Below are 14,673 nucleotides of genomic sequence, written 5' to 3' on the forward strand. Positions count from 1 at the left end.
TTGGTCTGATAAGCGAGTAAAGAAAGGATTCTTAGTTTCTTAGAACGCTGACTTTGAAGCTTTGTGTGGACACAAAATTACTATTAAGAATGCCTGTAGCGTTCAGGCCAGCGGCTCTCCATGTCTGCAGCCTGTGCCTTCTAGGAATTCTCATGTCCATAGCACTTTGGGCGAAGAAAGATCTGTACCCACAAAGGTGCCAGCTGTCTTCACAGCATGTCGGTCACAGCTACACAGTGCGTCTGAAAATACCAGAAAAGTTCACTTGTTTTATATACTCCAGAAGCTCTTTAAATGAAGGAAGTTGAAACTGTGTAGGAGAGGGCGTGCAGTTTAGAAAGCAGATTTGTTACCTGGAATGGTTCTTCAGTGAGAATGGCTTTCTAGTGCACAGCCTCTGTTTGACCAAGGAACCTTTTTAAAAAATATTTATTGTTTATTAGAGAGCATGAGTGTGAGAAGGGGAGGGTCAGAGAGAAGTTGGGAGGGAATCCCAAGCACGGTCCACACTGTCAGCACAGAATCTGATGCAGGGCTCGAACTCATGAACTGTGAGACCATGACCTGAGCCAAAATCAAGTCGGTCACCCAACCAAATGAGGTACCCAGGCACCCCGACCAAGGAGACTTGGAACTGTCTGCAGGTTTTTTGAAACTGTTTTTTGAATACATCAGCAGGACAGTGTGACTTAATCATAATATGTTTGGCTGTTTTAGATTATACTTTTGTCTAAAAGCCGCTCACATGTATAAGAAAGGCAGCGTGCCAGTCTGTTTCTTCTGTAATTGTTCCATGTAGGAACGGTCACTGAATATGTGGATCCAAAGTCAAGGAAAGTATAAAACTATGTAGCGAAGTTGTCAGTTACTTTACATCTGGCCAGGGAAAGGTACTGACTACAGCAAAGGAAACCCGAATCTGCGTACATTCTAGAAAAGACCTTAGATACAGCAACACAGGCTTTTAAAGGAAAAATTGGTCATGTTTATACTCGTTAAAAATGCAGTATATGTGAGACAGCGTATGTGGAATTGGGTCTAGCTGAAGGAAGCCTGTCCTGCTGCATAGTAGACCTAGAGCAGTCACTTTTGTTCCAATATAATTTTCATGCCAGTGAGTGTTTATTTTCCCTCTCTTCTCATCAACTAGTTATTGGGTCGGACTATAACTATTACTTTAAAAAGTCCAGACTGGATCAAAAATTTGGAAGAAGAAATGAGTTTAGAAAAAATTAACGTTCCGTTGCCATCATCGACAAGCTCCACCCTGCTCGGCGAAGATGCGGAGGTCACCGCAGATTTTGACATGGAAGGTTCGTTTATTGAACACAATTACTTCTGCACCTCTAGATAAGTGTCCCTCCCATCAATGAAGTCTTAGTCTCCAAGTGTATCCATCTCTTTCTTCTTGCAACACAGTATTAATTAGTTTTGCAGCGTATTGTGTTGATCTTGCCTATACCTGGACTTCAAATTGCAAAAGTGTTTGCCCTTCTGCCATTTAAAGGATAAGATCTTTACAGGTGTTAGTTCATGACCTTGTATGATTAGAGCGCGAATTGGTATTTCTGGTGTGTGGTTTGGTCCTGCTAATTGCAGTTGAGGTAGAAAAGTAGAAGTTCAAAGTGATTGTTTTAACAGAAAAGAGTTCAAAACAATTACTACAAAATAAGATATATTTCAAAGCAATTTTAGAAAGATTCTCAAGGCGGCTAGGAACACATGCATTGGAAGTGACCCATATAAATGTAGCCGTCGCCATCTCGAGTTTAGTATTTCCTGTTCAGTTATCTGGGTAATGGTTTCCTTAAGTGTGATTAAGAAAAGCAGGTGCTTTCTAATGCTATATGTTGTATTCTTGTAGCATACTTTCTGTTAAGATGCATGCCTTGGTTTATACAATGACAATCTGTCATCCTGTGAGACCCTGTACATCTAGGTAACATATTTAAGAATTGACCACCACCAGTTTTCACTTTTCTCTATTCATTTGTTGACTTAGTCCGTACATTTATGTCATACCTTTTATGTGCCAACTGCATACCAGGTGCTGGAAATTCCACAGATGTCAGCCTTGCCTTTCCGGAAGTCCTAGCTTAGTAGTGTTACGAGTGAGCGGGCAGGGAGAGTCACATGACGGCGATGTGGTGGCTCACGGGAGGGTTGCCTAACCCGGACTTGGGAAGTTGGGAACCGTTTCCCAGAGGAATTGAAATTTAAGTTGAGCGTCTAAAGACTGGGTTAGAATTAGATGAGAGAAGGTAGAGGGGAAAACCAGGAAGAGAAATGTGCACAAGACCCAAGGGGGGAAAGGCTCAAATTTCTTCCATAAATATGCTCAGAGAGTAACTGGAGAGAAAAAAGAAAACAGGAGGGGAGGCGGTCGGGGGCGGGAGATGGATTTGGTTTCGATCATGTCAAACTGAGGTGCCTTTGGAGCCTGCTGGGCCCACATGTAGGCTGTGGGTGCATGGGCCGGGGGCTCTGCAGAGAGCTCTGGCTCCCGGGGCCACTGTAATGACAGTGAAAGCCGTGGGGCTAGTCATTAGCTTGGCCAGAAGGTCTATATATGGGAGAAAACTGGTCCTGGGAACGAGCAGAAAAACACACAGATTTTAAGGACAGGCACAAGGCAGCTGCTCATAAAAGGAAAATGAGAAGAAACAACTAGAAATGTCAAAAACCCCAAGAGATTAGCCTAAAAATCAAGGCAAGAAATGGCAACAAAGTAGACACAGTCAGTGGAGTCCTGTGTCACAGAGAAATGAAGAGAAATGGGGACCAGAACTTGCCCCATGGATTTAATAACAGTGGAAGAGGCTGTTGGGGACACTTGTGAGAGTGCTTTCAGTGCAGCGATGAAGCCAGATGGTGGTAAATGGAGGTGTGGGTAGACACCGAAGAAGCGGAGAAAGTGTCTGGAGACAGCTCTTTAAAGACGCTAAGATAGGGGGTGGCGGAGAGAAAAGGCCAGTTGCTCCAGCGAGAGTGGGGGCCCAGGGAGTGCTGTTTGAAATGAGAGAGGCTTGAGCATGCTTAGTGCTGATGGAAAGGGCTGACGATGTTGGGGACCAGCAGGGGGGGACGAGTGAGAGCACAGGTCACTGAGAAAAGGGACCTAAGTGCAGCCACAGGATTGGACGCCAGCTTGGCAGCAGACTGTCCAACGGGACAGAGGCCAATCTTAAGACTTTGGTTCCTCTGTGAAGTGTTAAAAGTGTAGGCTATCTGCGGGCCTAGGGCAACCCGCCGTTTCAGGAAGAGTGGAGAAGTTACGAGATGAAGCTCCTGGGAAGGAGTCGGGGAGAGCCAGTCACAGAACTGTGGACTGTGGAATGGCCAGGCAGCTTTGGGATCCCAGAGGAGGCTGAAGACCACAAATTTAATGGGTCTGCGGCTGTCAGCACCACGTGGTCGTCTCAGTGGCAGCAGTGAGCAGCCCAGGCGCTGGAAGTGACAGGTGGGCAGAAGAACAGGGGTGGGGCGGTGGTGAAGGGCCCGAGAATGTGAAGTCAGCTTCCCAGGAGCAGAGTCGGACAGGGGCTGGAAGTGGAGGGGATGCCTGGATCCCGAAGAAGTCACAAGAGGAAGGAGTAACCGAGGGCGAGAACCGGAAGGCTGGGAGCTAGGGGTCAGAATGAAGTGTGGGGAGCGGTATTTCAGAGGGAGTGCGGCTGTGAGGGCTGTGTGCATGTGAGCGGAAGAGAGCGGAAGGACAAGGCATTTAGGTTGTCATGCGTTATCGCCACGGGCTTTGATGTCACCCAGAAGGATGGCAGGACCCGACTACCATCCTGCTCTCTGCTTAGTCCTCAGTGAATGGGTTCCAGTGACCAGGAGGATGGAGGTTGGAGATCATGTTCCAGGGAGGTGTGTCAAGGGTGTTCCGTAAACTCCCGCTGGAAGGGCCTCAGAGAAGGACCCTGTTTGTTCAGGACTGGAAGATCAATGTTCTAAAATTGGAATGAGGTTCAAGGGGCGCCCTGGCTCAACTTTCCAGCCTGGAGGAAAGGGGATGGGGGAGGTGCTCAGGGGAGCCCAGGGGAAGGAGCAGGGAGGAGACCTTTGGGGAAGGGCTGGGGCTGAGCTAAGGGCGGCTGGGCGGGGGCGGTCCCACGGAGCACGCAGGAAGGTTTGGAAGGAGAGCGGTGCACGTTTGGTCAGCAGCACCCAGAGGGCTGGGCAGGGGAGTGCTGGAAGCCGCGCGTCACCCCAGCTCTGGCTGTGGGTCACCCCTGGCATGCTGGTGCTCTGAGGTACTAGGCTGTCTTTAATTACCTTTTCTCTGAGGGCGTCAGCACTAATTCCAGTCCTGTACATATACAGTTTTTGTACTTGTCTACATACCTATGCATGTCTGCAGTGTCATAACGTGAACATGTTTATTCTGTGTGCTGAACCCCTCAAAACCTGGGTTGGCGCAAACAGCCTCGGAGAAAGTTGAAATGGTGTCATTTTGATACCCTGTGTCCATAGGTGACGTCGATGACTACAGTGCTGAAGTGGAAGACATTCTGCCCCAGCACCTGCAGCCGTCCTCAAGTTCCGGCTTGGGCACGTCCCCCGGCTCTTCGCCCCGCACCAGCCCCTGCCAGTCGCCGACGATACCAGAGGGTCCCGTGCCTTCCCTCCCCATAAGACCCAGTCGGGCGCCGTCAAGAACTCCTGGGCACCCAGCCTCACAAAGTGTGTATTGTGTTCAGGTTGTGTGTGACCTTCCCTGGCTGATAACGTTTGATTTTAGATGGTCAGATCTCTGCTGCCTTCAGATCTGCACCATGTTTTCTGGAAGCAGAAAGAGGAAATTTTGTAGATGGAAAGCCCTAAATGGAAAGGAAACTCATCATCGCTTCACTCGATGAGAACTTTTTGGGCACCTTTTTTTTTTTATGTGCTTAGGTTTATCCATGTCTTAAAACTGATGTATTTCTATCGTTATAGTAAGAACATGTAACTGTCTGGGCTGAACTATAGATCTGTGTATAACCCATATTATAGTCTGAAGTAAGAAGAGACAAGAAAATTGTTTTGAATTCAAATTTATAGTCATTATTCCCCAGAGTTGGACTATCTGTCTCTGGAAACTGTTACATCGTGTGACTAAATCACTGTCCCATGCTAACCAGCATCTCCAGAAAATGTCCCCCATTTCATGAATTTCTCCAGTTCTCCCATTCTGCTCTTAGAGGCCTGGCTTCATTCCTTAGGCTCAGGATAAGCTCAGGTGCGGAGAAGGGATTCCTTGTTCCTTCTCGTACATTCGGGCCAGCCGACTTAAAATCCCTTCATTCAGCCAGCACGGTGCCGCCTTGACGGGGCCACTCGGGGAAGGCAGCCCTCAGCGCCGGGGGCCTGGGCGAGGGGTCCGCACCGAGCTGGCGCCGCTGCTTCCGCGGCCCCCGGGGGTTCTGCCAACGTTATCTGTATCGGAAACGCGTGTCCGGATGGTACCGTACAAATCGGGAAAGTGAGCGACGCCGAGAATTTCTCGGCCGTACCGGGGAGCACCATGCCTTCGTGCTCACACCCACTCGTCTCACCGCTGTGCTGTTTAGGTTCTCCTGTTGACGCTCCACCGCAGAAAGACTCTCAGACCTTAGAGCCCAAGCGGCCGCCTCCTCCCCGCCCGGTGGCCCCTCCTGCGCGCCCCGCACCCCCGCAGAGGCCGCCCCCACCTTCAGGTAAGAATCCTTGTGCTCTCCATGTCTGCTAGGCTTCACAGCTTCCTCCATTCTCTTATACGCGTTGTGCATGTTTTCAGAAGCTTTTTAGCTTCTAGATTTTATTATTTTTCTCTCACTGTTGCTACTGCCTCAGCTTTCTCTAAGGAGCTTGGTAGGCACCTCGGAACAGGTAGATTTCTGTACTAGGTCTTTCTGGCTGCCTTCTTATGGGTGTGTAGGAAATGTGTTGTTTTTGCTAATTTGATGCAGTTGTACTAACTTCTATAAAATATATCATTAGAACTGAAGAACATACAAATAGTTATTTACCATAAAGTTTTATATATTTACTTAAATATTCTTTTTAAGTAAGTACAGTGTTGCTACTTAAATTGTTAGAAGTATTTGCATTAAATAATAGCTGTTTTTTATAGTACCAAGATATTAACTTGTAGTTCCTACATGATATTTAACACCATGAATACTATAATAAATCTTTGACATTTCAGTTTTTTATTTAATGTCATTTCCTTTCTGCTGCATATTTTCTTATGAACTCTAAGGGGCTAGGAGTCCTGCACCTGCTAGAAAGGAAATTGGAGGTAACCATTTATACTTGTCATAATATGTGCATCTTGCTTCATTCATGTTTTGGAATTTAATCCCTGTAACTAAAAAACATTTCAGATTTGTTTGATAAAAGTCAAAGTGAATGATATTTATACTCCAGGTTAAAAATGGCTCCAGACTTTCCTTATATTCCTGTTAAGTAAAAGATTAGAGTTTAGTTTTATTAGGGAATAATAATAATAATAATAATAATAAAGGCTTCAATTTTCCAGGTAGACATAGCTGAATTACTCTGTCAAGGCCCAATATAGTTTTTGTTTAACAAATATAGTTAGTTTGGGACAAAGGTTTAATTCCCCCAAATCACATTAATTTCAAAAGGAATTCAGGTATAGTAAATATAGAACATTTTCCAAGTATTTGATTGATGGTGCCATAGTACATTCTTTCTCTAGAAGCTTAGCAAATCTAGTGATCAGCAAAATGTCCAGGAATGCAACTTAAAGTTATAATTATCTGAAACATACCTTTCATTTTTCATGACTTTATCATAACTTGTCATAAAACTTATGCTTCACATTTTTTTACATACAAGAATGCTTTTTTTCAATAAGAAAATTTTTATTAACAGATGGGTCACTCTTTTAAAAAGCGTACTTTATTTGGTTTCCATGAAAATTCCTCACTAAACTCCGTTGGAGGTATGCATTTGACAAATTCATTTAACCTGCCTCTCAGGAGAGGTCGGGCCAGGTTATCGTAATTCTGCAGGAGAACTGACCCATCTCCCCGGAATATTTTGAAGGCTCACCAGACATGTGTGGCTGTTCTGTGTCTACTCTGGCCGCCGAAGGCCGTCACGGACCAGGCCGTGTGCTGTCCCAGGCGGACTTTGCTCGGGTGCAGGTTTAAGGACTTAGAAGAAGGGAGAGCTCAGTTATTTCAGCAGAGTATGGCTGGATGACCATTTTCCCATCAGCTTACCGAAAACGTTAATGTTCCCCACTTAAAACTCCCGTCTTTATTTATATTTTTATGATAAGTTCTGTTTATCCTCCTCCCTTAATTAGGAAAACAACTTGCAGAAAATAAGTTTTTAAATGGATTTGTGACAAAGTTATATCAAACTTAGGATTCGGATTTAATTTTTAAAAATTGCTTCTTTTCATAATTCTTAGGCAATGTTTACAGCTTATTCTTTTATAACCCTATAAACCAGTAGCTTAGAGAAAGTTAAGACAGTAACTTAGAGAAAGTCATTATACTACTTTTGGAGTTTTCTTAAAATAATGCATCAAACTATAAAAAACTAATAGTCTTATAGAAATTTAAAATGAAATTGAAGCTGATTTTTTTTTCCTGTTTGACTGTCAAATATGGGAGCTTTTATTCTTGATTTAACTGTGAACATAACAAGATGACCATAAAGCAAAGGCATTCATTAAGATATTTTTTAATTCCCTAGTGATCTCAGCTATAAGAAGAAAACTGTCCTCCCCTTTCTGTCCCGTTTGAGGAAAGGGAGCACTGGGGTTTTTGAGCGAGGCATCTAGCGTCACCTTGGTTCGGAGGGATATCTTTGAAGCAATGTAAAGCAGTCAGAGAACTTCTTTTGCAAAAGTCAGTGGAAGGAAGAACTTGTTTTGTGTGCTTGCCTTTCATTCTGTGCCTTGGGCCCTGAACAATATACAGCTTCTGTTCTTTCTCTAAAAAGGTGTTGGAGCCCCTCCCAGTCCTGGGGCGGCTAGGCGAGAGATGGAAGGTAACGAGACTTCTGCGTCCTAGAAACGGACCTCTCGTCTCACCTCAGTGTCAGCCCCAGTGTGTGAAGGCACACCAGTCTGTCCTCGGTCTGCCCGTAAACCTCCCCCCTTACGCCGTGTAACCTCGTACTTCTCTCTTCATTCTGTGTTGTGGATAGTTCCTAACGGGTGACCCGTTTAATTTCCCTACAGCTCTTAATGTTGTCTTGCACTCTGTTGTGTATATATTTGCATACCTGGTTAGGATGTGAAATTACTGTACAATGGTATTTTAAGAAGAATGCCTTTCAGAATTCTTTTCAGAGTAACTCAGAAATGTACTATACCAACTCTGAAGTTTTAAAAATTAATAAGTATAATTAAATCCTATTGATTCCAGTCCAAGAATACGTATTTTGTGGGTGATTTCAAATAACATAAATTCTTTTATGCGTAATGATGCTGAACTAAAGTTGCTTAAGAGACCTATGATTAGAAGCCAACAATTGCACTTGAATTTCCTTTAAAAAAGAATAAATTTGAGATGTCACCCTGATTGCCGCCCCCGACTCCCTCTGACCCCTAAAGTGACTGATACCATTTCATTCTTCTATACCTTTCTGTGCGTTTGAGCCACATATTAACACTGTCTTCCATACAGCAAATACTTAGTGGTGAGATGTGCCTGCCTTCCGCCTTCATCATGGGATTGTGGTGTGGAAATCTAAAAGATCTCATTGGAAGATTTCTTTATCCATAGAGGTATCTCCAGCAGGAAGCTACAGTGTTAGGAGCCCCTTGTGTAACTTGGAAGGTGCTCTGTTTGCTAAGGAGCGTTGTCTGCCAGGCTCTGAGAAGCAGCGGGGCCCCATCTTGTGACCGGTCACGCAGGCCACCTTAGGTGTTCACGGCTCACAGGGGAGAGCTCTGTGGGGAGAGTCCCCTTAGAAGCCTTGTGAGTGAGATATCAGACCGAGGGCTCAGCTATCTCTCACAGAGTACTTCACTAGAAGGATCTTAATTTTTTTTCTCTCTTTGGGGACTTTCCTTCAGGAGTGATACTAGCCTTCCTCGTTAGCCAAAGCAGTGTACTTTCAGTTCCCATCTCGTGCCCCTGTTTGTGCTGGTAATGAAACACAACAGCCAACTGATACTACGCAGTGTTGTTTGACTGTTTACTTATGACTCATTTCTTTCCCTTCCTGCTTCGAAGCCCCCAAAAGCCCTGGAACAACACGGAAAGATATTATAGGTAAAAACACTTGAATTTAGCTATGTAACTTTAAAACTGGGCCATGTAGACACTTGGGATTTAAGTACATGGTTTCTTGTTTCCTTCTTTCTTTAAAAGAACCTAAATACCTGTGGGGTGATGTCTTTGTTTCAGGACGCACGCAGCCTTCACCTCAGGCAGGACTCCCCGGCCCAGGACCTGCGGGATACAGTGCAGCCAGACCGGTAGGCAGCGCCTAGCCTGGGAGCCTAGAGCTTCAGGTTCTAGGTCCCAGTTTGCTCTTAGTCAGATGTGTTACCTGGGAAAATCATGTGGCCGGTCAAGGCCTGGTTTCCTTGACTCCAAAATGAGGCACTCACACTTGGTGGTCTCCACAGTACCTTTCAGCTGTAACATTTTAGCACACTCTTCAAAAATAACTCAATATACTTTATTATTTGAGAGTGATGCATGTAAGTGATTGTTGCCACCAAACGAGAGGGCGATATATTTGGTCAGCATTTGAAGGTATTCTCTGAGTAGTTAATGCAGATATAAAGTTATCCTTCAATAAGTAAGATTTTAAAACTAGATTTCAGGGAAAAAAGTCATGGTAAGAGTCCGTATGCTAAAACCGGTTCTGAAGGTAGGAAAGTAGGAGAGCAGGTGGTGTTGCAGGGCGTTTCCCTTCCTTTAGATCTGTGCTTTGCCATGTTCACTGTATGCTCTTAGACACGTAGTTATCCTAGTATTTACCCAAATGAAGATTTTCTCTGCGGTCTCACAAGTAAGTAGTAAACGGAAATGGAAACCACAGTCAGTGCCTCAGCTAGTGGCTCCTGGGACCGCAGGGGGGCCTCGAGCTGGAGAGTGGGCTCTGGGGCGACTCTGGGGGGAAATGTCGGGGCCACTTCCAGTGAAACGGCTCCTGGTTCCTAGTAAGCAATGGTCATAGAATTTCTAAGAGAGAAATCCCTGGTCTTTTCTATTGTAGCTGTCCAGTTAACATCCACCCTAAAAGTCCTTTACTGTGTGTGATAGTACACTCCAAAGTAGAGTGTCTGTGGAATATGCCCTATAGGTAAACACACACACACACACACACACACACACACACACACACACACACCCCACACACACACACACACACACAGATATCTGTAACCCAGTCTCCTTTTCTCAGAAAAGGGAAAGTTGCTATTCACTGGCTTTACCAGCATACTTCCACAAGCACTTTATTTAATGCCATAAGAGTAGGGAAAGTAAGTCAGGATTTTGTGATTGCAATAATAACTTTTGCCTAAAATAAGAAATATTGGTGACTTAGAGGCTCCAGCAAACTTATGAAAATAGACAACAGCATATGTTTCACCAGTGTCTCTCTTTAAAAAAAAATTTTTTTAATGTTTGTTTATGATTGAGACAGAGCATGAGTGGGGGAGGGGCAGAGAGAGAGGGAGACACAGAATCCAAAGCAGGCTCCAGGCTCTGGGCTGTCAGCACAGAGCCTGAGGTGGGATTCAAACTCACAAACCATAAGATCATGACCTGAGCTAAAGTCGGATCCTTAATCAACTGAGCCACCCAGGCGTCCCTCACCAGTGTCTCTCTTAATTTAGCACATTGGTTTAGTCATTCAGGAGTTTTCTGTGTTTGAAAAATATTTTTTCAGGGTGTGGATTTTCTTCTGCGTCTTAGTTGTTGCACGCATGTGCATCTCCGCTCTCCTCGTGAGCTGTAACAGCACCCTGTCCCCGGAGAGGGCCCCGCTGCACACCACACGGGGAAGGGTGGGCCACCCCCCCACCCCCCACCTTGCCGGCACACCGAGCTTCTGTCCGGGCCTTACCTTCCAGCTTTGTGGCCTTGGGAAAGTTGTATACATTTCTTCATCATCATTTCAAATAAAATAAACCTGCCTCTGGGGGTATTTTGAAGATGAAACGAAGTGGCTCTATGGTGCTTAATTACCATTGTGCCTGGCAGCCTGTCAACAGTCCGAAATGAAAAGGAAGGTTCTAAAGTGTACGACCATAGGCCTATAAATAGCAATGGAAATGACAGGGTGGGCGCTAATGCCTGGGAGGTGACGAGATGCAAAAGCAAATATTTTCTCAAAATCTTATCTAGTGTAAATAAGTAAGCATCTCAGATGTTGTGTTTTCTTCGGTAGACTATCCCGCCCCGGGCTGGAGTGATCAGCGCCCCACAGAGCCATGCCCGGGCATCTGCGGGGAGACCGGCTCCTGAAGGCCAGAGCAGACCGCCCGAGGGACTCAAAGGTAGGCCCGAGTTTAGAAGTGCTGGTTTCGTTCTGAGCTTTTTCACCTTTCCTCTCCCTTCTGTCACGCCTCACCTTCCACAGCAAACTCCAACTCCGTAGGGGAACCTTCCTTCTCTGGGCCGCAGGCCAGGAGGCCACAGGTGGGGGGCAGCAGGTGGGGAGGTGGGGGGACCCACAGTCTCCGGAGGCCTCACTAGCGGAAGAACAGGGTGGGGACCTCCAGACCGCACCTAACATCTGAAAACTCACTGTTTAGGTTCAGTTCTTCTTCCCGACCCGCTGAAGCCTCAGGCCGCCCCTCCTGTGCAGCCTGCACCGCCCCCGCCCATTCAGAAGATGCAGGAGCCCCTGGTCCCCATGGCAGCGCCTCTGCCTCAGGCAGCCCCCCAGCAGGGCTTGGAGACCCCGCCGCAGCCACCCCCTCGGAGCAGGTCCTCACACAGCTTGCCCCCGGAGCCTTCGCCGCCGCAGGTGAGGCCCACCAGTGGGCAGGACTGCGCCTGTGGTGCAGTCTTTGCACGTTCTTCCCTGTACTTCCCTCGGACCCGGGGTTATCAGAGAGCGGGCCTGGAATTGGGTTCTTGCCAGAATTTCCAAGGCGTTCCTGGGCTCCTTTATCTTGCTCACATTTAAAGTGTTTGTGACTTTTTCATCTTGTTAAATGCCCACTTTACTTTGGATACTTAGTATATTAGGACTAACAACAGTAGTTTATTTTTCTAGTTGCTCACAGCTGTTTAGTTTTGGCTTTGACCTCCTACAGAGGCCTTACCCCTGGCAGGCTGGTTAATTTCTAGTACACAGAGAATTTGCCCTCCCCTCTCAGATGCCAGCAGTTGCTCTCTTCCGAGCCTTAGCGGGCACTGGGGTCTTCGGGTATTTCGGTTTCGGGGGTGCAGCGATGGGCTTACTCACCCAGCAGTAAAAACCATCTGAAGAATAAGGGCGCCTCGCTGGTGTCACACAGGAAACAGTGCCGTTGCCTTAACGGGAGACAGCCATAGTTTCACAAGAACTCTTGTTATGCCGGCGTCATCTCCCGTTGGAAAGACTTCGGTGCGTATAAACAGAGTTATTTTAACACGGGGGTGATCGTGCAAGGTAAATTGTTCTATTTTTGTTTGGATACCATTTTACTTCGTTTTGCTACATACATTCTAGTAAAATTGTTAAAATAAAATTTGTTGAGTAAGAACATTCTTTGTTATCTAGCCTTATATTTTATTTTATCCTAACGTTTTAACTTCATACTGTCATCAAGGCCCAAGGAATGTGTTGAGTTTTGTAAGTCTGCTCTTTTGCAGGCAAGGCCCCTGGAGCACATTTACAAATACGAGTTTACATCCATTTGTACGGATATCTGAATATGTCCACCTCGTAGGCAGAAGTTAAGTCTCTTATGCTTCCATTTGGTGAAAAACAGATACTAAAGTAAATATAAGTCTTAAAATGAATATTGTTAGCAATTAGCACTTTCTCTTTAGACAGTTGGTCACACTTATAAAAACTAAAGGATGTATCATTGAGAGCGATAAATTAATACCATAAAGTAGTCTACATTTTTTAGTTCAGAAAATTGAGGATGTTGACAATGTATAAAAATTGTAGAAATCCTTGAGACAATAAATGTCCACTATTCTTTTCTCTCTGCAGATCCACTTTTAGTGAGTTGTGAATTTTTCTTCTCATTTTCTTGTAATGCGTACTATTGTATTTTGTTAAATGTAGATGGAGGGCCAAACACTTTCAAACTCACTATCTTAGAGCTTTTACCATTGTTTTAAGAAAGTAAGCATCTTTGTCATAGGAAAGGAAACTTCAAATCCTAAAAGTCTGTAATGGTTTAAGAATTCTTAGACCAAGATGAACACTGGAAAACTGAAAAACTGGAGAAAAACTCTGAAAAACCGGAGAAAGAGCAAACTGTTCAGTAAGATTGCAGTTTTCAGTAGAAAATAATAACACAAAAGTACTACAGGATGAATATTCCAGTGACTACCACATTATTATTTTCTTAGGTCATTTTCCATGGTTTTGGTTTCTGTTTTTCACTGCGATGGGTATGGTGATTTGGTGGCAGACAGCATGTACTGTGTGTGCGGCCTGGTAGAGAATGTTCTTGAATCTTGTGTGATTCACTTCATTGAAACTACCAGGGATATTTGTTTTAAATTCTAAATATTTTTTTGGCCTCGGTCATTGAGATCAGATTCCTCCAAACATTACAAACACACACACACACACACACACACACACACTTTCTTGGGGGAGCAGGGGCCTTGTTTGTGTGCAGACTGTCCCTGGGAAGGATCACAAAGTGGTTAACAGTTTCTTCCTAGAGAGCTGGGGGGCCGGAAGGAAGAGGAGGCATTTTACCGATTTGTACCTATTGAATATTGAACCATAAGAATAATGCCTGTTCAAAAAATTAGAAATATCTAAAATTTAAAAATTGTTTTCAGTGGCTATAGGTTGAAAGGATGAGAACTTAAAATATGATATATTTGATATTTTGGTGATCTATGAAATAGTCTTAGAATTGAACACTGAATAATGTTTACAAGTCTTTATTATTAATTCTCCCCAAAATATACCAGGTATTTCACACATAAAAACATACATGGCCTCGCACTACTTTTTAATATCATTTAAATGGCTTTTTACTCTATAGCTCGATATAAAAAAGACCCTTCCAATTCAAATGATCATAGAACATGTGCAGAACGTAGAAGCGCCTCACATATCTGCCCGACATCTGGCATTTTGGTCATCTGATTGTCATCCAAGAACATGAAGTTAGGAAAGCCAATAGGAAACAGAGGAGCAGCCTCACTCCCACACCGCTGTCACAATGGCTGACAGTGAGAGAAGAGACCCAGAAGGAAATCTCAGCATCCCCCCTCTATTTAGTACCTCCTACCTTCTGTCACCGCCGGGGCCGACCCACAGAACCCCGAGATCATTGAGAAAGTATTCACTGAAATCCAGGAGTCTTGTGTTTAGTAGGCAGGAAACTCTGGGAATGCCTAATACATTTTAGAATGTCTCCCTCGATTGTCAAAATGAGTTTTGGCATTTTAAAATGAGGCGAGCTTTAGATATTGGCAAGGATTTGCTCAAAACTGTTTTTGAGCAGTATTTTTTTTAAATACTGCTATGGTACATAAAGATGATTTCATTTTTAAACACCAAAACATCTTA

General features: G+C 44.7%; 1 protein-coding gene across 11 annotated transcripts in view; it reads left to right on the top strand.

Annotated features, from left to right (window-relative positions):
* Positions 1 to 14,673, top strand: part of SYNJ1 (synaptojanin 1) — an 87,056-nt gene that overhangs the window by 67,327 nt on the left and 5,056 nt on the right. For 6 of the 11 annotated variants that reach the window (XM_029939045.1, XM_029939047.1, XM_029939046.1 and 3 more), the window contains 9 exons: positions 1,151 to 1,313; positions 4,477 to 4,686; positions 5,556 to 5,681; positions 6,227 to 6,265; positions 7,948 to 7,995; positions 9,189 to 9,227; positions 9,363 to 9,433; positions 11,362 to 11,470; positions 11,729 to 11,943. In XM_029939045.1, coding sequence (XP_029794905.1) covers positions 1,151 to 1,313; positions 4,477 to 4,686; positions 5,556 to 5,681; positions 6,227 to 6,265; positions 7,948 to 7,995; positions 9,189 to 9,227; positions 9,363 to 9,433; positions 11,362 to 11,470; positions 11,729 to 11,943 — 1,020 coding nt within the window. The remainder of the gene's footprint in view (positions 1 to 1,150; positions 1,314 to 4,476; positions 4,687 to 5,555; positions 5,682 to 6,226; positions 6,266 to 7,947; positions 7,996 to 9,188; positions 9,228 to 9,362; positions 9,434 to 11,361; positions 11,471 to 11,728; positions 11,944 to 14,673) is intronic. The other 5 variants (XM_029939050.1, XM_029939051.1, XM_029939056.1 and 2 more) reach the window with 3 other exon arrangements.

This window comes from Suricata suricatta, chromosome 5 (genome assembly GCF_006229205.1).
Source record: "Suricata suricatta isolate VVHF042 chromosome 5, meerkat_22Aug2017_6uvM2_HiC, whole genome shotgun sequence".
In the NCBI taxonomy this organism is placed as follows: domain Eukaryota; kingdom Metazoa; phylum Chordata; class Mammalia; order Carnivora; family Herpestidae; genus Suricata; species Suricata suricatta.